General features: G+C 33.9%; 2 protein-coding genes across 2 annotated transcripts in view; one reads left to right on the top strand and one right to left on the bottom strand.

Moving 5' to 3' along the window:
* The window catches only part of hrm (hermes), a 70653-nt gene that overhangs the window by 8078 nt on the left and 35647 nt on the right, over nt 1–26928 (top strand). The window contains exon 2 of the mRNA XM_065499420.1: nt 25376–25469. Coding sequence (XP_065355492.1) covers nt 25379–25469 — 91 coding nt within the window. The 5' untranslated portion in view covers nt 25376–25378. The remainder of the gene's footprint in view (nt 1–25375; nt 25470–26928) is intronic.
* On the bottom strand, nt 12468–14574 carry LOC135950693 (uncharacterized). The gene is made up of 2 exons (XM_065500224.1): nt 12875–14574; nt 12468–12810 (listed from the first exon to the last, which is right to left on the bottom strand). Exon 1 carries the CDS (start codon nt 14572–14574, stop codon nt 13015–13017), a length of 1560 nt encoding a protein of 519 aa, XP_065356296.1. The 3' UTR covers nt 12468–12810; nt 12875–13014.

Raw genomic sequence — 26928 nt, 5'->3', positions numbered from 1 at the left:
CTGCTGGGATATGTATTGCTTTATGTTGTGTATTTTAATTTTGTTTTCTGCCCAGTTGGGCACGTCTTCAAGACATCCTCAGTGATAAGTGCAAGACAATGTATATTCGTCTACGACACATGAGGGACATCCAGAACAGACTAGTAAAATGTTATACCGATATTCGCTATATTTATGGAAATATTACTACTTAAGTTAATTTTAACGTATGCGAAATTTAATTTACTAAATCGGTTATCGCATTTAAAATTTGGTATTGTGATACCAGCCAAATCAAAGATATTTTATAATAAAGCTCTATTGTAAAATTTGGATTTTGTAACATACGATAATTTAGCGCAAAGGGGTCGATATAATAATAAGAATCTACATAACTGATGTGGTCAAAATTTGGTGAAATTCTACTTCCACAAATATTTCAATTGAAATATTACTTTTGTTCTAGATGTCTACTAACTAGGGTATTCAATTAATCGGGTTTCTGGTTTAATCGGTTAATCGAGCAAATAATTAATCGAGGTTTAGATTTATTCTGTTAATAATCGGTTAATTTAAAATTGTTCGATTAACCGAATAATTTCTATTTTCATTTTAAATTGAAAATACAACAACGAATTTTGTGTACAAAAACATAAAACAGCAAATAAGGTATTTGAGATCATTTTTGTAAACATATCGCCTATTTGCTGCAACAACGTATGCGCTGTTCTATAATGTTTCATATAGGCCCTAATTTTATAAATCACGTCACCAAAGTGATATTTATATGGAAAGCAAAAACAAAATTTCTAAAATTTTAAAAATTTGTTTTTGTTTTATATACAAAATTTTCAAATTATGAAAGGCAAATGAACGCTTGAAATTTGGTGCGTTTGTTCTGTTAAGAATTTGTATATAAAACAAAAACAAATTTTTCAAATTTTTGAAATTTTGTTATTGCTTTCCATATAAATATCACTTTGTGACGTGATTTACAAAATTAGGGCCATAGTTTTCGAAAAAGTCAATTATTTCTTGTGAGAGTGTTTTTTTGTTGTAAACATCAAAATTAAAAATTCATGTTTTCTTGTATATTTGATAAATAAAAATTTGGGTTAGATACAGATTAGAAATATATTAATATCTACGATTTATATTTCTGCAATCGCATGATTTGTTGAAAATTTATTTAAGAAATAGTAAAATGTCATAAAATATTCAAAGACGATTTTCTACAAAACTACTTTTTTTTAATTATGACGTTGTTGCAGCAAATGAGCGATGTGTGAGTTTTTTAAGGTTTTAGTGAGATCTTCTGAAATAATCTTTTATAAAAAGAATATAATTTAAACGATTTTTTTCTTTAGATTTAATAAAATTTTTCTTGGAAAAAACTCTCTCGCTGATTGTATATTTTGGAGAATTCAAAAGCATGATAAATAATGCTGAGATTTCAGCGATCAAAAGGGCGGTACACTGGATGAAGTACTATAGGCTATTTGGTGTGAATATCCGAATATGTACCGACAGTAAGTCTGCTATCAAATCCCTATCTGGCGTCTACTCGACATCCAGATTGGTACATGAATGCCGGGTATCTCTTAATGAGATGGCGAGACATTCTAACCTGGAGTTATTCTGGGTGCCTGGTCACTCTGGTGTACCCGGCAATGCTATTGCGGATGAACTGGCCAAAAGAGGCTCACGTCTACATATTGACGAGATCGATCACTTGGTCGGTTTACCGCTATCTTGCTGTAAGTCAACCATACAGCGTAAATTATTTGAGATGGTCTAATTTGACAAATTGCTCGATATCGAAACTCACTTGGCCCGTATTTGACCATCATAGGTCAATGTGCCTCACGGGGCTACCTCGGGATAGGCTACGAGCTCTGATATCAGTGCTCACCGGGCATTGCTTGATAGGTGCGCATGCTAGGATATTGAATACTCCATACAATGACTTCTGTAGGAGTTGCCATGATGAAGACGAGGATGAGACGATTGAACATCTCCTCTGTCTTTGCCCTGCCATAGCAGGGGTGCGGACTGCGACAATAGGTAGTCCATTTTTGCACGGCCTAGCGGATCTATCTACTCCGGATGTCAGGAGGTTGTATTCGTTCATTCGTGCGTCAGGTTGGTTCGGCATTGAACCCATTTCTGACATGTGAAGGACCTCTTGAGGCCCTGAGCATGATCCTTAGGGTAACACAAAGGGACCAATTTAATGGACCCAAGTGAGCTGGTTGATAACTAGCTGCCTTTATAACCTAACCTATGATAAATAATATTCCTTTTTGGATTGTTTTAGATTTTTATTAATTTAATAGTTACGTTTAGTAATGATAAAAGACTGATTTCAAAAAAGTGTCGTCTATACATGTAAATACAAGCAAAGTTTCAAAGACATGTAAATTAAATATGTCAGTTGTTATACATACTCACTATTCATGTTTATTGGATGTTCAAAAAATATCTAATTTTAATTTGAAATTTGAATTGAAAGGGAAAAATAAATAATATTTGAAAATCGGTAATTTCAAATTATTCGAACAGTTAACCGTCCAAAATTAATCGGTTAACCGATTAACGGTTAATCGATTGAATACCCTACTACTAACACAAACATTTTAAACTCAATTATTTCGAAATGGCAAAAATATTATACACTATTATTTTATTAAGAGGACGATATGTTACACACAGTTACTAAAGTATATGTACGATCGACTTTTTTGGCCTTTTTTAAAAATCTATATATTTAAAAGTACAAGGCCTGTTTCATTCATTTTATTCCCTACACCACCATAGTGGGGAGGGTTTTATGCGTTTGTGCAGATGTGTGTAACGCCCAAAAATATTAGTCTAACACCCACCTTAAAGTATACCGATCGACTTAGAATCAATTTCTGAGTCGATTAAACGATGTCCGTCTGGCTGGCTGTAAACCTTGTGCGCAGAGTACAGGTCGCAATTTTGAAGATATTTCGATCAAATTTGGTACATATTACTTTTCGGCCCAAGGACCAAGCCTATTGAAACTGGCTGAAATCGGTCCATTATTTCACTTAGCCCCCATACAAATGTCCTTCCGAAATTGGACTTTATCGGTCATAAATGTTTATATAGTAAACTTTCATATAGACATAAATTACACGTCCTAATTTCATGGTGATCGGTCCATAATTGGTCATAGCCCCCATATAAAGCCCACTTCCGAAAATCTCTCAAAAATGTAAATTATTGAAATTTTAAAAGAAAAATGTTTTTGCTCTTTTACTTAATGTAGGGTATTATATGGTCGGGCTTGACCGACCATACTTTCTTACTTGTTATATATACAGTGACCGACAAAAGTTTACATACGACCATTATTTTCGTAACTCGCGGACTTCTAAACCATAATAAGTAAAAGTAATGATGCAGTTTTATTTCAAATGCATTTTTAGTAATATAACAAAAAAATATCGCTAAATTTATAATTAATTTAACTATTATTCACAAAAAATTAAAAAAATATGTTGACAAAAGTCTACATATGATCTGTACACTAAATAAACATTTTTCGGCGAATACAAATTAAATTCAATATTTCGTTGGGCCAACACGGGCATCTGCAAGCGTTTGGGCATCGAAGCAACTAAATTTTCCAGTTCTGCGGACGTTATATTTTGCCATTCTTCTGGAAGGTTCTCCTTTAACATTGGTGCACAAGTAATAAGATGTTTTCGGATCTTCCGTTGTAGAATTTCCCACACGTGCTCAATAACATTTAAGTCCGGGCTTTGAGGTGGTGTGAACAGTTGTCATGGGGCATGGTAGAGTAGCCAATCTTTGACAATTTGAGACCAATGTTTCGGATCGTTATCTTGCTGAAAAATCCAACTTTAACCAAGAGTTAAAATATCGACGGATGCTCTCAACGATCCACATTATCCTCAATAAATACTAACTTTCCCACTCGAGATGCAGCGACAGTACCCCAAACCGTCACACTGCCAACATCATGCTTAACTGTAGCGAGTAAGTTTTTCGGATCCATTGCAGTATTTGTTTTGTGCCATACTTTATCTCTCCCATCACTTCCAAATATGTAATACTTCAACTCATCAGTGAACAAAACTCGCTTCCAGAATTCCATGTCCTTTTCAAAGTGCTTTTGGGCGAATTCCAAAAGAAGTTTGCGATCCGTTCGCTAATTTACGAGGAGTTCTGCTTTAATTACCATTATTATTTAAGGTTCTTTGAATTGTTCGTGGATGAACAATAACTTCTGATCTTGTAGCGAGTTCTTTGGCTAATTTTGTGGTATTTACTTTTGAGTTTTTGTTGACTTCTTTTAAAATGAAGGTTACATCTCTACAATGTAGTTTCTTTGGGCGACCACTTCGCAGCTTGTTTTTAACTCTACCAGTGTTTTCAGAGTTACTGAATATTGTTTGAACGTAGACTTAATCTGTTAGTATTAAAAAAAAAACAGGACATGCTGTGGTCGTATGTAGGCTTTTGTCAATGTTTTTTTATTGTTTTTTATGAATAATTTTGCAAGTTTACATTGCAACAATATTTTTTTGGGGGCATAGCAATAAAAATAGATTTCAAACAAAACTGCATTATTATGTTTTTTATTTACCGGGTTTTCTCTAATAAAGTGGCAAAAATTGTGGTCGTACGTAGACTTATGTCGACCACTGTATATATTTTTTAAAAAAGGCCCAAAAGTCGATATAATAAAAAAATAAAAATTAAGGTGTCTAATGACTAAAAGTAGCATAATATTTATGTTTAAAATAATATTTGTATAAATAATCTAGTATGTAAGAAGTACAATATTTGCAGCTTTTTTTATTTAATTCAAATGTTTCCAATTTACCAATAACATGATAAATTGGAACAATGATACAGATAACGAACACTCTTTGTGAATTCGTAAATTAATAATAAAAAAATCAATAATTTTTTGTTTCTTAAAATATTTAAACAATAATATTGAAACGATTGCTAGATAACGTCATTTTGGATTACTTTGATAGTGTTATTTTATTTGCTTTTAATTGATATGAATAAGTTAAATGTTTTTATGTACATACATAGTACATAAAAACATTTAACTTCATTTTCTCAATGTCTGGTTATCATAACGATGTACTGACAGTTTCCATACAAACATTTTGTAATTAACAGTTAGTAGGCATGATAATAATGGAATATTTCAGAAAATTATACAAACAATGCATCTTAAATTACGACCCACCCATATCATTTTAAATTTTGGGTTAGTTTAAAAATTGTAATGATTTTTTCATCGGACAACTTCTTTACGTTACATTTGTCTTTCAAAATAAATAAATTAATTATAAGAATATAAATATACTTATTGTATATTCATATTGTTCATATATATATATATATTTTAAGATATAAATTGTTATTTATTTATTGAAATTAAATTATATTATGAAAAATCTAGACATTTATATATAATAAAACAATTGTGTTAACTAGATTATAAAATAATTATAAAAACTAAGTTGACGACAAGTATTCTAACAACTCGGCCATCCTGACATTTGATCGACCAAACGTAGTCGTCTTGATTCAACCACACTATTATAAGGTATTTGAGTAATCTGATGAGATTCAATGTCAGTAATAACATATCGGTCATGTGGTAGTTTTTTCTTAATAATGTAAGGACCTTTTTTATTTTTCCGATAATTTTCCATAACTACAAAATCTCCTACTTTAAATTCTTTCGCAGGAATACTATGTTTAAGAAAATAGTTTTGACAATACTGTTGAGACTTCTATGCTCGCTAAAGCTTCAAAACGGGACTTTTCCAATGCAATAACTTCAGTATTTGCATTATTTGTCTTTTCCTCCAAAAATTCCGTTAGTTCATCTACAATCCTTCCCCTTTGTTCAACACCAAATAAAAGTACAGACGGAGATTTGCGTGTTGTTGCATGAATGGTGTTATTAAGAGCATATTCAACATTAACTAATTTGGATACCCAATCAGCGTGTGCGACGGGTTCCGTCAATTTAGCCAACATTGACTTTAAAATTCTATTAACTCTTTCCACCATACTTTTAAATGGTTTTTATTGTTCTGTGAAAGGAATTCTGAAAATTCTTTAGCAGTAAAGCAAGTACCTCTATCAGTAATTATACGTACTAGACATCTGCAGCGAGTAAGTTTTTTTCTTCATGTGTGAAACTCGCCGTCGAATGTAGTATTTATTTGTACTCTTACTCAGAGCACAAGTAGGGAAGTGAAGAGAATGTTTGCTTATTAAATACGAATAAGTAAGTAGCCGAAGTTAATAGAGTACCGAAAAAAAGAACAAATGATATGTGAACAACAAAAAAAGAAGTACCTTAAAATTCATGTTCTCTGCATGTGGTACTGCAATTATTTTTGTGTATTATACAGTAGAGATTATAGTAATGTATTAATGTAATTAACGGCATTTACATTTGTATATTGTGCATTAGAAATAAAACAAGCCAAATTTCATTAAAATCATCAGATAAATACATATTTTATTCTTGATAAAGTAAAAATAAAAAAATATTAAATTTAAATTGTATTTGCCAAACTTCACGTAGTACTGCAAGTACCTCGAGAAGTTTGGTTGTAGCTTGATACTCGATATGTTCTCTTCTTGTATGTGGAGAGTGCGAGTGTAAAACAAACCTGTAATTAACTAGTAAACATAAAGGCGAGTAACAAAAAACATATTCGATAATTTTGTTGTTCCCAAAAATATGAACATTATTTTTAAATATAGTTCGAGTAAGAGCACATACTTTACAAGTACACATGTACTACTTAACTACAAATCCATTCATGCAGAGGTTTAATACGTACTGGTCTACTAAAGTTATCAAAATACTTCTTTAACGACATACACACTTCCTTTGAACTTACTGATTTGACAGGGTATAATTTAACATGTTTAGTGAATCCATCCACAACAACTAAAACATGTTTACGAACAGATCGAATAGAAGGTAAAGGGCCAAAGTGAACAACGTGAATTGAATGAAAAGGAATAGGTTCTTTGGGAATACAATGTAAATTGTGTTCGTTGGAACAACCAGGTGAATAAATTATACATTTTACACAGTTCCTAATATAATTAACCACTTTTTTTCTTGGTTTTGGGAACCAATAATTTTGCCTTAGTTTCTCAACAGTCTTATTTACACCTAAATGTCCTATTTTCTCATGTATAATTCGAATAATATTATTCTCCATTTCAGTTGGAACATACATTTGTCTTCTATCATTTCTCTCCTCTTTTCTAAAAACTATTCCATCTATTAAATCGAAATGATCATCAGTGTCATTTTCTAATTGAATTCTCAATTCCTTAATTTTCATATCCCTGTTCTGTGTGATTTGAATATTCAAATCAGTTTCATAAATCTCCTCAGAGTCAATCACACAACATCGACTTAATGCATCTACATGACCCATAGAAATTCCAGATCGATGTCTTATACTAAAGTTGTAGTTTTCAAATGCAAACACCCATTTAGCTATTCTCAAATTAACTTGTTTTTTCTGTATGGCTTGGGTTAAGGCGTTACAATCAGTAACTATTACAAAATGTATACCACCAAGTTGTGTCCTAAACCTTTCCAGAGCATATACAATCGCTAATGTTTCCAATTCAAAGCTGTGTAGTTTCGATTCACTTTCAGATGTTGTTTTTGAAAAGTATGCAATGGGATGAAATTTCCCATCATCCTGCTTTTGCAAAAGAACTGCACCAAACCCCAGTTTACTAGCATCTGTATGCAATTCTGTTTCCCTTTTAGGGTTATAAATTGATAATATTGGAGGAGCCATCAATAATTCTTTCAATTTTGTAAATGCACAAATACAACTACTATCAAAATTATATGGAACGCTTTTCTTTAATAATGATGTTAACGGTTTAGCTATTGTTGAAAAATTTGGTACAAATTTTCTAAAATAAGAGAATAACCCAAGACATTGCACGATGGGGCCAACGACCAGTTTTGAGGCAATAAATCACAGGAAACAGCTAGACCTTTAAAACTTCGTACAGATGATAATAATAAGTTTTTAAATTTCCAGTAAAAAATTTAAGTCTATCGGGCAGTGCCACGCCTATTTCCAGTAGGTGGATTAAAGTGCAACTGCGGATGAAGATCACTGGAAAATAATAAGTTTCTGACTTTCAATTAGGTCGCATAAATGTTCACCTAAGACATTAGTAATCATTTCAAGTCAATCCGCCTACTGTCACACCCACCTCTAGTGACAGGAAATATATGCATGGCGATAGGCGGATCGTGAAATTAAGCGAGGAGCTATCACTAGTTATGGACAAATCGCCCTAAAATTAGGTGGCATGTTTTCTGTGTATATGAAACTTATTTGTGTTGAATTTTATTTTAATACGAACATCTGTAAGAAACCTATGCTCGTTAAAATGATTTTTGGAAGTGGGCCTTATATGGGAGCTATGACTAATTATGGACCGATCGTTATAAAATTTGGTGATATGAATTTTGTATCTATAGAACTTATTTGTATTGAATTTTAATGTAATATCCACTTTTTTAAGAGATATATGCTGGTTAAAGTGATTTTCGGAAGTGGGCCTTATATGGCAGCTATGACTAATTAAGGACCGATCGTCACAAAATTTGGTGGTGCGATTTCGGCTTATATAAAACTTATTTGTGGTGAATTTGGTTTGGATATCTATATAACTAAGATTTCTATGAGAGCTTAACTATTTTCAGATAGGGCAATCGTATGGGGGCTAGGAGAAATAATGGACCGAGTCTAACCAAATACAATAGGCTTTGTCCCAGGGATAAGAGAAATGCTTGTACCAAATATTGTCGTATTATCTTTAAAATTGCAACCTGTAGTTTAATTACAAGGTTTACATTGACAGAAGGACAGGCGGACGGACGGTGTATCCAAACTTACACTTACTCAACTTTGACTCAAGACCTTTTGAGTATAAACGCATAAGAACCTCATCTACAATTTTCAAATGACTTTCAAAATCAGATGTTGCTATTGTAATGTCATCCATATATACAACTATTTTCCCCGATGCTATAAAATCTTTCAAAATGTCATTAATAAAACGCTGAAAAAATGCTGATGCATTTTTTAAACCAAATGGCATTTTTCTATATTCGTATTGTCCTCTAGGTGTTACAAATGAAGTGTACTTGATCGAATCTTCGTGCATCTCCACCTGATGAAACCCATTCTTCAAATCTAAGGCCGTAAAATACTTTTTCCCTTCAAGATGATCAAAACAATCTTCTATAATTGGCAAAGGAAAGTTGTCTCTATAGGTTAGGTTAGGTTCCATGGGTAGCCACTCTTCAAGCAGCTCACTTGGGTCCATTCAAAACTGATCCCATTGTGATACCCAAGGGGTAAACATCTTGGTATTAATTATACGTCCGTTGTTTCCAGGCTAAACCAACCAGATTCTCTGATGAAAGAGTAGATTCGTCTAAGACTTATCCTTGATAGCTCATCTAAGCATGATAGGAATGGTGTTCCGAAGATACGTTCCCTCAGATTTATCAGAGCCGGGCATTGACAGAATAGGTGTGACACCGTCTCATCCTCTTCTTCATTATGGCAGCTCCTACAGTAGTCATTATACCGTAGGCCCAATCTCCTAGCATGTGTCCCAATTATACAGTGTCCTGTAATGAAGGAGACAATTAGCCTTATTTGCTCACGACGAAATTCCATAAGTAGATTCGTCCTGCTGGCATCATATACGGGCCAAGTAGACCTCGTTGTAACACAGGAAGACTCATTGGTCCACCTGCTTTGTGCAGATTCATATAGTGTCCGCTGAACAGCCATCTTGCATATAGCAAGGGAAATACCAGAAAAGGGGTCGATCTCATCATCATCCATCATCGCCCCCATTTTGGCCAGTTCGTCAGCTATACAATTACCCTGATTACCATCGTGGCCAGGGACCCATATAAGCGTTATCCTAGAATGTCTCGCTATCTCATTAAGGGATACCCGGCATTCCTCGGTTAACCTAGATGTCGTAAAGACACCCGCTATTCCTTTAACGGCAGCCTTGCTATCGGTAAATATACATATATCACCAGATATTTGATAAAACCTCAGCCAGTTGGATGCACGTTTAATGGCCGTAATTTCCGCCTGAAGAGCCGTACAGAAGTTAGGTAGCCTGAAATAGGATTTAATCCCATAGTTCTCAATAAAGAAACCACCACCGACCCTATTGCCCCTCTTTGAGCCATCAGTGAATACCCTTATGACATCATCAGGGGGTAAGAGTCCGCGCTGCCATGAATCCCTATTCGGGATCTTAATATGGAAATGCATATCGAAAAATGGTTTTGCGATGCAGTAATCGACATTACTATGTAAGTACCCATAGTAGTTCAGTATCTTAGAGTGCCCATGATCTTTACCATACCACGAACATCCAGCATTTAGTCTCACAGCAGAGTTGAGAGCCATTTGTATCACCATCAAATCAACTGGTAACCAGTTCAGGATAGTAAAAAGTGCCTTAGAGGGGGTAGTCCTTATAGCGCCTGTAATCAGTATCGCAATAGTCCTGAGAACTCGTTCCACAGCCTTACGGTGAGTAGCATTATCCAAGGCGTGCCACCACACCAACACTCCATAGAACAAGATGGGTTTAACAACTGCTTTGAAGATCCAACTGATACCCTTCGGCATAATACCCCAGTTTGTACCAATTGCCTTCTTACAGGAGTAGATGGCTACATAAGCCTTGTTAATCCTGTTTTGAATATTCAAATTCCAGGACAATCTTTTATCTAGAATGATGCCAAGATACTTCGCATTATCTCTAATCTCAAGACTGATTCCATTCAGTCTAGGTGGTCTGAAGTCATCGATCTTATACCTCCTAGTGAAGAGAACCAGTTCCGTTTTTTGTGGGTTCACACTAAGTCCACATGAAATACTCCACTCACTCAGTGTACTTAATGCTGATTCCATACAACTGGATATTGTATCCAGAAATTTACCAGATATAAAAACTGCAACATCGTCAGCATATGCGACTGTCTTGATCCTTCTGTTGTCCATCCTGATCAACAGGGAATTCATAGCCAAATTCCACAGAAGTGGTGATAAAACACCGCCCTGCGGGGTTCCACGATTGGCCACTTTTAAAACACTTACACCACCTAAAGTAGCACAAATGACTCTATAACCGAGTATCTTTTCGACTAGTCGGCGAACACATAGATCAATTCCCAGTTCATCCATCGCAGATAGGATGGCATCGGGCCTGACATTATTAAAAGCTCCTTCAATATCGAGAAAGGCAACAAGTGAATACTCCTTATGTATTAGCGACTCCTCAATGGAGCCAACTAGCGAATGTAGAGCTGTTTCCACAGATCTGCCTTTGGTGTAGGCATGTTGGGATTTAGAGATGAGTTCCGACGGAATGGTCATTCTCAGATATACGTCAATCACCCTTTCTAGGGTTTTCAGCAGGAAGGATGCAAGGCTAATTGGCCTATAATCCTTTGGTTTAGTGTGAGTCGCCTTACCACCTTTAGGAATGAAGACTACTCTGCATCTCGTCCACCATGTGGGGATATAGGTCCATCTAATACACGCTGTGTATATGCTAATGAGCCATGGTACAACTATTTCTTCGTTCTTTGAAGATCAGCAGGAATAATGCCATCCGGCCCAGGAGATTTAAACGGGTCGAAGCTTTTGATTGCCCATTGGATTCTATCCCTGTTTATCGGAACAGAGTTATCACCCGGAGCAACAGAATCGGCAGCCCCATTCATAGTCTCATCATCGACTGGAAGGCAACCTGGAAAATGAGTATCTAATAGGACCTCAAGTGTTTCCTTACTATTCAGAGTCCATCTACCACAGGGTTTCTGGATATAGCTTGGTACAACCGGTGAAGTTGATAGAATTTTACGTAATCGGTTAGTCTCAGAGGATCCTTCCACGCCGCTACAGAAGTCCCTCCAGGCTTTCCTTTTCGCATTCCTCGTAAGGTTCTTAAAGTGGTTCACTGAGGACTTATATTCCGGCCAGTTACCCAGCCTCTTTGCCTCGTTGAACAATTTACGACACGCCCTTCTTGCGTGTGCAATCTCAGGGTTCCACCAGGGTGGCTTATTCCTACCCCTGCAGATATTCGGCTTACAGGCCAAATTAGTAGCTGATTGGAACGCTTCTGTAAGTGCCTCAACTGCTACCTCAATATCGTCCCTATTTTCAATAGTGGGCGGGTTTGGTAGAGACCGGGAGAGTACATCACTCTGCATCACACTCCCAATTGGTCTTCCTCCTATTTAGAATGGTATTATCATTCCTATAAGTTACACTGATATTGAAATCAATATATAGATGATCAGAAAAAGAGCAGTCGTCGGAGACAGCCCAATTGTTAATCATACTGTGGTGCTCAGCACTCACAAGTGTTAAGTCTAGTACCTCACTTCTGTTTGAAACAATGAAGGTAGGTTCTGAACCTCTATTAACTACTTCCAAACTACTATTAAGTATGAAACTGAAAAGACTCTCACCTCTTGTGTTGGTGTCGCTGCTACCCCATACAATGTGGTGCGAGTTAGCGTCAGCACAGATAACCAATGGTATCCTGGACTCATTCGCCTTTTTCACAGCACTACGGATATCATCGTTTGGTGGATGCTCCCCGTGGTCATGCGCCATGTAGCTGGATATCAGCCATAACAAACAGCCTTCATTAGTTTCCCATGAGACTGCTACTGTATCTTCATTACTGTAATCAGACAGAATGAAGATTTTCAAAGAGCTTTTAGCCAATATACAGGATCTAATTTTACCTGCGCCTTTAGCGAAGTAGAGCTTATAGCCCTTCAAACATAGTCCACAGATACGGTCCTGATGGACCCAAGGTTCCTGGACCATGACTAGCTCCTCCCCGTTCTGAGCAATTCGGAGGAGCAGTGCAGCTGATGCTGCTTTAGAGTGGTGAAGGTTTATCTGGGTCACCCTCACCATGCTCCATTTTTACAATAGTTACGTCGGCGTCCTCCTGGTCAGAATTCAGGAGGGCGTCCTCGTCCACCACCTCATCCATCCGTTCAAAGAATGTACCAACTAGTTCGGAGACTGAGTTGGTATCTTCAGTGTCGGCTGGATCAGTGGCGTCATTGCAATCCATGCCCTCTTCCGAGAGCATGGGCTTTACATCACCTGAGGATGTATCGCCTTTGTTGTCGCTACGGTAGACACGCAGGATGATCGTACCAAATCCATAGTAGACCTTCCCTTGTGCCTTCCTTAGCGGCCCCAAAGAGTCCTTATTCAGGACAACGATCGCTTTCCTTGAAGAGCCCTCAGCGTCCGTAACCTTAACAACTTTCCAGTCTTGAGTTGGAAGCTGTGGGTTACAGCACTGAAGGATCTCCAAGATCTCCTCCGGGCTAGATGGCTCAGCTGGTATTTTAGCTATGGATCTAGGCTTTCGGGGTATCTCACTCACAGATACCACCTCAAGCCTAGACCCCGGCCAAACCTCACCCAGTGATGCGACGGCAGTCTTTAGTAGCAACGCTGAGCGTTCATCTACACAAGACATAAGTTTTACGTGACCCTGGTACCAACCAGCGTCATCGCATTGTGGAGGAGTGCCTGGGTTCTCTTTGAGAACTTTCCAAAACACCCCTACCAGTTTTTGCTTCACCATATCCCAATTCAATTGAGATATGGATCCGTCATTCGCACTCCGGTCGATAACCGCCCTAACAAGACTGTCTTTGACAATCTCGCTAAAGGATTTAGCTAACGACCTTTGTGCCGCTTTGGGACGTTTAGGTCCCGGTTGCTGGCTCTTGGTCGCTGTATCCTCCTCTGAACGTTGCCGTTTAGGCCCCGCTGGTAATTCAGCAGAAGGAGGAGCGGTTTTGAGACCAGCAATATAGGCTTTCGCCCAGGAAAGCGAAGCTTGTTGCTCCTTAGTGAGGTCCTCGACTTTTTTCGAGCCAAGTGCCTCAACAAAGCGGTAAGCGGAACGCCTGGTGGTAGCAGCCCTTCTAGCAGGGTTTTTATGCCTGGGGTTAGTTTCAGAGCCGGGATTGGCCAGGGGTGATGCGTCTTCAGGACAGGAGGATTCCTTCACAAGACCTGAGCGCACAGTTGGCATATGGGAAGCATCCGTGAGGGGCGACTTAGTCGCTTCCCCCTTAGAGGCACCCGAAACAGGGGATTTAGCCGCCTTGACGACTTGGGCTTTCGCGGCTTTGGAGGTACTTGGAGAGAAGTCCAGAGGTACCTCGCCGCTTAGGTCACTACCACCTATTGCCTTGGATTTTTTACAATCAGCCAATCTGGGTATGCCAGATTGACCTCTTGCGACACCAGTAGCATGCAGACTAGTCTGGTCCGGTGTGATCACCTGACTAGCCTGAGTTGCAGTAGCATTCGACTCACCACAGCCCGAAACCATCGCTGTGGGAGTAGGGTCCCCGGAGATTATGAAGCCCCCGACCGGGTACATGGGGCATGCCTTATCCTCTTCCATGTGTCCTGATGGACAATTACTTGCATTTTATACCTGCTGCCAGGTGTTGAGATAACTGCCGCCCCATTGGAGAAACAGACGCAGACCACCAGCCGCCCAATATGGGAAACAGACGCTGGTGGATTTCGGACGGACATTAAAGAGTCCTTACGGACCAGCCGGACTATCCACCTTAACCACCCCTCTCAATGAGGGGAAAATGGTTCGATAGAAATAACATCTGATAGCCGCCCCAGAGGAGAACAGACGCTATCAGACAAAGGGAGGGTAGTTCTTAGTATCATGCTCAACGCGTGCCCTTCTGGAATGGGAGACCCTGCCAGAGACAGCCAACTCAAGTTAAACTGTCCCCTCCAGCATGGCCAACGCGAATCATCGCACTTAAGCCTCTACATCGCGTCAAGATGACTACCCATCGTAGAGGTTGTCTCTAACTGTTTTCTTATTTAAAAATCTGTAGTCTACACATAATCTGCCTTCACCATTCTTTTTCCTTACTAAAACATTTGCAGATGCATATGGTGAATTACTGTGCCGAATAATATTTTTTTCTAATAAGTCATTAATGATAGTATCTATTTAATTTTTCTCAACATATGAAAGTCTACGGGGAGGAAAATGAAAAGGTGTGTCATCGGTCAAATTTATTTTCATTTTAGAATCGTAAGGTACTCTTTCTAATGTGGGGGGAGGATTACAATATGAATTTTCAATTACGGATCTAAGTTTCCTTATATTTTCCTCACTCAATTGTGGATCTATATCTATATATTCTTCAGATCCAGGTTGTAGTACAGAAAATATCATTTCATTAGAAGCCACTGTGGCATTATGATACTCTTTTCTATTCTTATCAACTAATTCAATCGATTTCATTTCAATTAAATAACTATCAAATTTTATCACAGGATTCGATACAGATAACTCATTACCTAATCCAGTAACAGCCTGATCTGAACTACAGTCTTTTATTTCTTCTTTTTTATTTATTTTGCAATCATTAGTTCTATTTTTCCAAATATCAAATTTAACAAACGCACTGTTATGAATATATCCCATATCATTAGCTAAAATATTTTTATTTATTTCAAGTAACTCATTTTTTGTATAAATTCGTTTAAGTTTACATAAGAATATATTTAATCGACATAAAAGATCTCTTCCAATTAATAATGGAACACATATATCAGTATCAGGCAATACATAAAATTTATGAAACATTTTTTCATTGTCAATACTTATTTCACAAACTATTTCATCAAAAATTTTAAGTTGACTATTACCTATTCCCCGATACTTCGAAAGTTTGGGTATCTTTTTTTATCGGAAAGGGAACTGTTGATTGAACATTTAATAAAACTCCTCGGGCTACCAGAATCAAGAAGAGAACAAATTTTAGAACTAACATCAGTGCGTTTGCCTAATTTATCTACAAAAGCGACACTCACCATTTGTAAAGCATTTACTGTCGTCAAATTAGCTGTTCCAGTTTCATGATTATCTTCCGCATAATCAGCTACTACTGCAACAACTGAATTTTTCTTTGGACAATTATTATTCAAATGGCCCAATTCACCGCATTTAAAACAGGAACCTTTAATACGTATTGGCTTTGAGCATTGATTTTTAAAATGGCCAAACTGCGAACAGTTGAAACAACGAATCTCCGCTTTTGTGTCCTTCAACTTATTTGATGAAGTATATTTGTTAGATACCTTTTCAGCTCCTGTATTGCTTTTGGTCTGTTTATCACGCAACTTTTGATAGCGATCAAGTTGGATTTTTAACTGCTGCATATTAGTAGCTTGATACAAAATGTTTATAAGTGGGGTGTTGTCATTTAAACCGGCAATGATTGCATCAACCAAATCCGTTTCTGGAATATTTGCTTTTTCTGCAATCATTCTCATTTCAATTCCTTTTCTTCAATTCTTCGTATATTTGAAGCATTGACTTTGATTGCTAAAATTCATCTATAAGAGCCCTCTTAAAAGCATCATAATTTGACAAAAACAATGCTCTTGCAAATAATGCTGCAGTTCCGCACATCAATCTTCGTGCACAATTTAATTTCATGCGTTCTGTGCAATTGAGTAAGACAAAAGCGTCTTCCAAATCATTTACCCAACGCTTTACATCATAAGAGTCGTCTCCAGAAAACTTCATAACCATAGAATCGATAGTTGCAAAATCGGAGGAAGAAAATCTGACTTCACTATTTAGTATGTCCACCTCGCGCTGGAGTAACATCAATTCAAGCTGTTTTTGTAACCGTATAATTGCACTATCTAGTGAATTCTCACAGTTACCAGAGGTAGTAGGTGGATCAGCGAAAGTTGAATAATTTCTGGACGAAGTAGCTTGAGCAAAAATTTGGTGTTGAACATTAGTATTCGATTGAACGTAAGCGGAAGGTTGGATAGAAGGTTGGAACAAAACAGATGATTGGACGGACACAGTAGGTTGAATAGAAGCAGTTGATTGAACGGAAGCATAATATTGTATATCAGCGGTTTGAGTAACAGCAGAAAACCGATCATATAACAATGGTTGAACAGAATGAATTGTAGATTGAACAGTTGCGGAAGGTTGATTATAAACCATCGTTTGGACTGAAGTAGTGGCCGGTTGAACAGAAGATGATTGAAGATCAGAAGCGACATTTGATATTTGATTAAAATCATCATTAGATTGGCTGGTGGCAACAGAATCTTCATCCAAATTATTAGCTGCGCCATCATAATTAGATAACAATGTTCAAAGTTGAGCAATTGTAGCACTTTCTGGAAACTCAATTCCACATTGGCTTAATGCTGTAATAAGCTCTTGACGTGTTAACTTTCTCCTTTGCATTTTTTTTATAAATCCCACTTCTGATAGATTTAAGATATAAATTGTTATTTATTTATTGAAATTAAATTATATTATGAAAAATCTAGACATTTATATATAATAAAACAAATGTGTTAACTAGATTATAAAATAATTATAAAAACTAAGTTGACTTTGTATATACTTTTATTATTCCAATTCCGAAAATCACTAAAGCAGTATCCACTTACATTTAGTAAAAATCCCACTTCTGATAGATTTAAGATATAAATTGTTATTTATTTATTGAAATTAAATTATATTATGAAAAATCTAGACATTTATATATAATAAAACAAATGTGTTAACTAGATTATAAAATAATTATAAAAACTAAGTTGACTTTATATATATAATATATATATATATATATATATATATATATATATATATATATATATATATATATGTATGTATGTTTATACTTTTATTATTCCAATTCCGAAAATCACTAAAGCAGTTTCCACTTACATTTAGTAAAAATCCCAACTTGGCAACGATTCTTTAATTTTAATTTTAGCTTTTAAAACTTCCTACATATATATGTATAACTTTTGAAAATTTCCACTCAATTATTATTATTATTATTCTCAAAATACATAAACAAGCCCTTTCTTTATCTGTTAAAAATTTTAAATTATCATGAACTTTTGTTTAGGAGAGCATAATAATAATGGGTCACCCTATATATAAAATTATTTTTTTTAGATTTCAAACATAACAAGCATGATTAGACAGTTTTGTTTTAAATACATATCGTCACCTAAAATGCAAAATAACGTATCATCAAAAAATTCGAAATTGATTTTATTATTGATTAGTAGCATCAAGTATATGATTTTCTTGAACAAAATAACGTATGCGCTTTGAGTAATTAAATTAATAAATCATTTTTACCTTATTGTAGGTAGTATCCTAATTTTTTTAAATAAATTTGTTGCAATTGAATATTTTTTGCAGTCTTAATGAAAATTTAATGAAGAAACTTTTTTAGTTTAAAAAAGTAGTCGTTAGTAATTAAAATAAAAAAAAACATAATAAAATTAAAAAGTATAGAGTAACTTCGGGTAATGTGGACTACCGTTTTGTTTTTTCTAAATTTTGGCCACAATATATATGGATATTAAAAGAGTTGTGAAGCAATAAATTAGCTAATGTATTCTCTAATGGTTTTTGCAGTTGAATATTTTTTCCGTTAAAGGATAAAAAATTTATGTGAAAATATTGTAAGGAACCCAAAAATCAGCATTAAAAAAATTGGAGGGTAATATGGACCACTATATGAGGGTAATGTGGACTAGTATTTAATACATAAAATTCATGAACCAGCTAATCATGAATGATTAAAAAATTTAATTTCAATATATTTTTATTAATACAAACTAAAAAGTCGCGTTCTTGGCTTAGATAGATTGCTTACAAAGTACATAGTTATTGTCGGGTAATATGGACCAGTAGTACATAATCAAGTAATTTAAGTGGTCCACATTACACGAACTTGGGTTACAGTGGTAAAAAGTTATTTTTACCTAATAATCTAAATGTGCTTAAATTCTTACCAAATATATGCAAAACTACGTGTCCACTTTAACTATATAAAACAACCAAACATTAAATTCTACCAAGTAACTGTACCAAATATTGTTTCTTACTTGAACCGAAAAAAATGTTGAGCAGGCGCATTAATTTCAATACAAGAATAAAAAGTCAACATATCAATAACTCATGAAAGCAAATGTGCAATTGTCGTTTCAAACAAATTGTAAAATGTACGACAAATCAGTTTTATCATACCTTCAATAGTTTCTGAAAAAAGACACTGGTCCACATTAGACGCATAGTCCACAATACCCGAAGTTACTCTATATAAACTGCTTTTATTTAAAAAATATTTTTATTTAAGTTTTTATTTTTTCATACAAATTTATATTGATGATACGTTTTTTTGTTTCAGAAAATAACAATTCAAAAAAACGCAAGCCACATATCTTAAAGTGAGCTTTGAAAAATATTTTTTTTTCATAAAATATATGTTCTAGAGTCATTGTAATCCAAATTTGAAAATTTTGTTGCAATATCTCAAGTATTTTTCATTTTATATCGTTTTTTGCTTCTCCTATAAACTTATGAAAAGTGATATTACGTTATTTTGCATTTTAGGTGACGATATACATAATAGAAATACACACATACAATTATATAATAAACTAGCTGAACCCGGTCCGCGTTTTTAAACATCTGGCCTTTAGAAAACATCTGTTTTATATTGCATCTCGATATCGATTATAATATACAGTGTCAGACCTTCAATGTTAATGAACCATTCATGAATTTAATTCAAAAAATCAGTAGGATAATTGACGGTTTGTTCTTCGTTCATTATTGTGTCAATCAAATGTATTTTATTTTTTTCTCCAGGCACTTTCAATTGTATTTGGTCATCGAGCTTGTTATTATTCTAAATTTCTTTATGCCAAAAATACACGTTCCCACAGCCAATCCGGGAGCGATTGGATCACTGAAGCCGTGATTTTCCTTCTCTTCTGCGGCTCTAGACGGAAATAAATTTTATTTGCGTAAAACCTTTATTTTTTATTAAAAGTGGAATGCGCCTTATGCAACTAATATGCAAGTGTAAACAAAATTACCACAGACCGAAAATCAAAAATCTGACTTTACACTGTTACCCAAAAGGCTTTACTGAAGATTTCGTGAAAATTTCATCAATATCGGTCCATTTTTGAGTCCATACTAAACATACACAGACACATCCATTTTTATGAAATATATGGCATTGGCGCAAATTAGATTTTTGATATTCGCCCACAGACCGAATATCAAAAATCTGACTATACAGTGTTACCCGTCATGCTATTCTGAGTTCATTCGAAACATACACTCAGACATACAAACATCTATTTTTATATATATAGATGATCGCGCCAAAAATATAAACCAGTCGTAGTGCAGCGCGAAGAATACGACTGGATGCTGGCTTACGGTCATATCGTAATATTAAATATCCAAATCGTACAGAAAAGCAAAATATTACTTCTGTAAATCGGTCTCGTTTACTTTACGAACAAGTTTTGACAAAATTTAATAACTGCCTTATCATGGACGATGAAACGTATGTGAAAATGGTAGAGTTGGGTTTATTAGCTCAGTGAAGTGACCGCTCTTTTCAGCTCAGCTCACTGAAATGAACTAGGTCGCTCTTTTAGCTCATTAGCTCAGTATGTTGTATAATGACCATTTCATTTTGAGAATTGCTTGTAGTGAATTAAATCAATTATTTCTGTTGTTAGTTGTAAAAACACAGTCTTTTGACAATTAGAGATTTATGCGTGAAATAATTGATTAAAATTTTAAAAAATCAAATTGTATTTTATTTAAACTAATATTTTTGCGGAAAAAAGAGTTAATTTTTTATTATTTCTAATTTCCGATGCTAACCAAATGTTTAGACAATATTTGTTAAGTAGAAAATTCACTAACTATAAGATATTCTTTTACAACAAAATAATAAAATTACCAAAAAACTCAAGATATCAACTGGAATTTGAAAAAGGAAAAATATTTTGATGATCTGATAATTGTGATCCAAAATAAAAATGTGACAATAACTAAACCAAAATGAATATTGTTGCAATTTTTTGGGGGTTTTCCCATTTACATAATGTTAGTTATCAATTGGCAAAATATATATTTTTTACCTGACTTTTACAGCTTATATATATATGATCAACAAAATTTCTACTAAAAATACGAAAGAAAAATAGTTTTGTAATACAATTTGTATAAAAATATTATTAACATTAACTTAATTATTTTATGATATAACAATATATAAATCGAATATCTGAATTTAAGGAATAAGATTTTATTATTTTACGAAATAAAAAATAACGTAAAACTGTCATTCCAAAAAACAGCGAAATCCCACGATAGGTCGCTCACAAATGTTCTGTTGATGTAGCAGTATAGTAAAAAAGTGCATAAAATATATGTTTTCTAAAAAAAGTGATTGAAATAATATTGCTAATTTAATTAAGAATATCAGTACCTTTTATTTTTTTAATTTTGTTTTTGGTAGATATAATCCCACTAATGTATTTTTGAAATAGTATTTTTTTTTACTAATTACATACTTTCAATTACAATTATTATTTTAACAATAACAATTATGTATTTCCCTTTTTCATTATTATTTTATGAAATATACTTACACTCATTCAATAACACACATATAAAAATTCATGAAAACAAAAACAATTTGAATAACAATTGGAAAATTTGAATTATAATCTGTCCAGAAACAATTTTTGCTATTTTGTTTAAGAGATGTATATCGAGGATATTCTTCGCTTCCATCATATTCTTCACGACTTGCTTTGATTCGACTGCCAACATTAAAAAGCCGAAGAATTAAGCTTAACGTTTCATTTCTTGTAAATCTTTTAAATAGAATTGTCTTGTCCGATTTTCTTTTAAGTAAGATATCATTAAATTTTCCTCAACGCTCATTACGATTTAATAACCCACTTTATGTTAAAACTTTTCGAACAAACTACGAAATGGCAGATCCGTTTAGGAAATTATGTTGTAGTGTTAACGAAATGTTTAACTTTATAGATTTCACTTTAAATGTTGATGTTGTAAAACGAAATATTATTATAAATTTAAATAACTAACAATCTTTACATTAAGAATAAATTGTACAATTTAATTTAACACTCAGTCTAAGGATAATATCCATAGACTAAATTAAATAAAAATAAAACTCTAATAATTCTTGAAACAGTTCATACAAACGTTGTATCATATCAAAGCAAAAATATATACGCGGCAGCATACGATCATATACCATGGTAGGCGTTCATATTGTTCAGGTTACGATGATTTTAGTCAAACAACCCGAATGTGAACAAAAGAGCGTAATAGAGCGTAAAAATACACACAATTCATTCAGTTTCTTGATGTTGTTGTGGATATTTTATTTTTTACCCAAAAGAGCACACAAATTAAATGCCTCTTTTTGCCTACCAATGATCATATACATCAGTGATGTTCATCTCATACAACAATTGTTTAAAAAATTTAAACACATTTGTTACGCTCTTTTAAAGAGCATAATAAATTTCTCATTTTTTGATAAATTCAATAAGCATTGTTGTTGGTTGGTTTTTGGATGAAGCATAGCAAACACACGCGTTTCAATTACAATTGAATACAAAAAAACAAAGTTAAAAATAAATAAAAAATTTTAGAGTATTTCGGCCGTATAATGTATATTCTTTCATTTCCTTAAAATTTAAATTATATTCATTTAATAAATTGGTTTTATTTGACAAAAATTCTAAATCTAAACTTTCTTCATTTTGTTATTATTTTAAGTGTTTGACATTGTGTTTGCTGGGTAGCTCTCTCACCAATACATCTTCATTTTTGAATACCACTGATATACATACATAACAAACCTACATTCGAATGATCGTTTTATTTTTGTAGGACACAATACTCACTCACTTTTCAATGTCAGTGAGCGAAAGAATGTTACAGAATTGACGAGTAAAGTGAAACATTGAAGATGACAAATGAATGTGCTTGTGCAGCTCTTTCATGAGTACTGAAAGAAAAATGAGCATAAAACAAAACCGCTCAGTTGAAAACGCTCATGCATTAAACACATTCAAGACATTAGGCTACCAACTTCAATCTGTCAAAAATAAAATGCACACGTTTATATGGAGACGATTATTTTAACGACAGCACAGCTACACGGCCACACGACTACTCATGCCGATGTAGCCGAATTAGGCTAATTTCTATTTTTGTCAACTACAAAACAGAAATAGTGTTGCTAATATAATAAAAAAATGTAAATCAAATTAATTAAGAGAAGTTTCTGATAACCATATTGAAATAAATTAATAACAGGTACATAATTAATTATAACCATATATATATTTTTACTCAAAATAATTGTTTCAATCTTAATTACTTTGGAATTTTGTACGGTTATTATACCCTTCACCATGAGTGGCAAGGGTATATATAAGTTTGTCATAAAGTATATATATTCTGGATCGTTATAGATAGCGCAATCGATATAGCCATGTCCGTCTGTGTGTTGAAATCAACTTTCCGAAGCCCCCAAATAACTTACATACACGATTCATACATCAATATCTCCGAAATTCTTCCGGCTCGGTCGTTATTTAAAATCAAGAAAATCGGTCCACAAATGGCTGAGATATAAGGAAAAAAACTAGGACAACCTCGATTTTTGACCTATATTTGACCTATATCTGGATTACTAAGTCATTAACATAGACAATATGGATATCTAATGATAGATATTTCAAAGACCTTTGCAATGACGTATATAAGACCATAGTAAGTTGGACATACAATGGGTCAAAATCGGAAAAAATATTTTTAACCCGAATTTTTTTTTCATCAAAACATTTTTTTTTGTCATAAATTCTTTTTCCAAAAAAATTAATTAAAGAAATTTAAAAAAAAAACAATTTGGAAAAAAAATTTTTTAAAAAAAAATTTAAAACATTAAAAAAAAAATTTTGATTTTGTTTAAATAAAAATATTTAAAAAAAAAAAATATTTTTAAGTATAATTTGGTGAAGGGTATATAAGATTTTTATTGAAGTGGCACCACTGAATTATAAATCAGCTGTTTACTTTGTAAAATAATTCAGTATTTGTAGTCGTGTAGCCTGTTGTCTTGAATGTGTTTAATGCATCAGTGCTGAGCTGAAAACGCTCAGTATGATGAATGATTCACTTCGCTCAGTTGAGTGAATAGTTCAATTGAACAAGGTCATTCATGAGCTACACAACTCTAGAAAATGGACCTTTAATAGATACCAGGGCGTAAATTTTATGTTGCAGAGAGCCGCGGTAATGTCAATCAAAAATATAAATATACAAAAAGGCTGAATTTGGTAAGATGGTAATGTTGAGGCAAACTATTTGCAGTTGCGGTCGTAAGAGTGCTTCATTTGTAACCTCTTCAACTATGACTTCGGATATTTAGATCAATGAATGTCTTAGAAAACGGTTGATACCTTTTATTAGACAACACCATTCTTCAGTAAAGTTTTGGCCCGATTTGGCCTCCTGCCACTATTCCAAAGCTGTCATGGATTGGTATCGAAGCAACAAAGTCAATGTAATACCAAAACATATGAACCCACCCAATTGTCCCCAACTTCGGCCAATTGAAAAATATTGGGCTATTCTCAAATCTAAATTAAAGAAAAATGGAAACGCTATTATCAATAATAAAATATGTTATCTGCTTCGAATAAATATGCAGCACAGGTTGACCGAAAAGTTGTGCAAAAGTTAATGGATACCATCAAGACATACCATCAGAATTTTTATTAAAAATAAAGATATTTAACTATTTTTTTTTTGCATTTTCATAACTGTTAATAAATAAGATTAAATTTATTGAACATTATGAAATCACATTTTTCTTTATGTAGATATTAAAGCTTAAGTGAGAACGGATTTTAAGTGAACAATGCTTTATTCAAGCGATGATTTGCATCAAATGAATTTTTGCCATTTATTTTTTAGGTTCGCAAATAAATGTTATAACCTGACCTTTACGAAAAAAAAATAAATTATTATATCCTTATAAAACAAATTGCGAATATTCCACTGAAATGATATTGGAACCGTTTTTTCGGTCTATGTGTGAAATAAGAAAAATGTGATTGATATGGAACTGCATTGAATTGTATATCATAAAATTTCAAATACAATCCTATGTAAATTTACGAAACAGATATTGTACGCATTTATTGTTAGAGGTATCTGTAAAAGTATTACAATAATTTATTAGCCCATAAAATATATTCCGAAGTAATTGATAACGATTTATATTGTTTTGTATTTTCAGATTATGGATAAGGACAAAGTTATAAGTAAGCAACAAAGTTCCGTAAATAAAAAACATAAAGCAAATGGCGCAAATGAAACATGTGATAAAACAAGTAAGTATTTATAGTATACATGAATATTTTTATTTGTATCTGACTGCATGGATTTAGTTTTGTACCCATTTTATATATAATTCCAAATCCCTGTTTCTCTCATAGTTAAGTAATAAAATGTATCACCTATATTTCTTAGTTTTTTTTCACTTAAAGTAATATTTAATGAAGTAATTGAATACGAATATTTGTTTGTTTATTGTTTATTAAGCCTCATTCAAACCCAAATTATGATTTTATATATATGATTGTTTATGTCTGGCTTTGCTTTAGATTTATTTACTACATTTGAAAGATTTATTTTTTTTAGCATTTTCTCACACAAATATTGATCTTGAAAAGCTAATGAAGTAAGCACGGAGTTGTGCTTACTACAATACGCCCTAATAACAATGAGAAACGGGTTTAGATTTAAATTATTTTTATTTATTTTCTTAGCTACTAAACAATCAGAACAGTTTTAATTAAACTTTGATTCGTCGGAGAAAAATACGGTTTTCCATTGAGTCGTATTGCACTAAGTGGTTCCTGGCAAAATCAATCCGAAATAAAATGTTTTTTTCTGTATGATTTTATGTCAAGTTTGTTGAAGTTTATTATTAGAGTTTTACATTAAGACTAAAATACAAAGTTGAAAGTAATACTGCAATATAAGAATGAACATGTAAAAGAAAATAGAGAACAACGTGCATGTTGCAATATAAAAGGGTTGCCATATTTCAATACTCCTCCTCAACATGTATATACTTTATACAAATTATACAAAATATAATAAATTCATGACATATTCATTAAATTCACAAAATACATATGTTTCGCCTTAGAAAGATTCTTCATCAGGATGTCGGCTACCATCTCATTTGTTGAACAATACTGCAAAGTAACTTCTGAATTACGCACGACCTCACGAACATAATAATGATATCTAATATCAATGTGTTTCGTACGGTTGTGAAAAATCGGATCCATCGCCAATTTCATTGCGCCGATTGTCCACGTTTACCAGAATAGATTTAATACCATCAAAACCAATTTCAGCCAAAAAACGTTTCAGATATATTGCCTCCTTACACGCGCTCGACATAGCCATGTATTCTGCTTCAGTAGAGCCAAGAGCCACTGTAAACTGCTTCCGTGATTCCCATGAGATAACGCATTTCCCAAGGTAGAATATATATCCCGTGTACGATTTACGATCCGTAGCGCTGCTACCCCAATCAGCGTCAGCGTAACCTCTAACACAGGCATCACCAGCATCATAAATCAAACCAAGATTAATAGTACCCCTTAGGTATCGAAGTATATGCTTCACTGCGGTCATATGTTCGAGATGTGGATCCTGATTGTGTTGTGCAAGCTTCGAAATAGAATGTTGTATATCAGGTCTAGAAGTAATCGCGAGATAAGTTAAAGCACCAATTATCGACTGATATTCCTCCTTACTAGCCTCTTACAATCA

This window comes from Calliphora vicina, chromosome 2, assembly GCF_958450345.1.
Source record: "Calliphora vicina chromosome 2, idCalVici1.1, whole genome shotgun sequence".
Lineage (NCBI taxonomy): Eukaryota > Metazoa > Arthropoda > Insecta > Diptera > Calliphoridae > Calliphora > Calliphora vicina.
The sequence above is the reverse complement of the archived record's forward strand: the minus strand, read 5'-3'. Positions and strand labels throughout refer to the sequence as shown.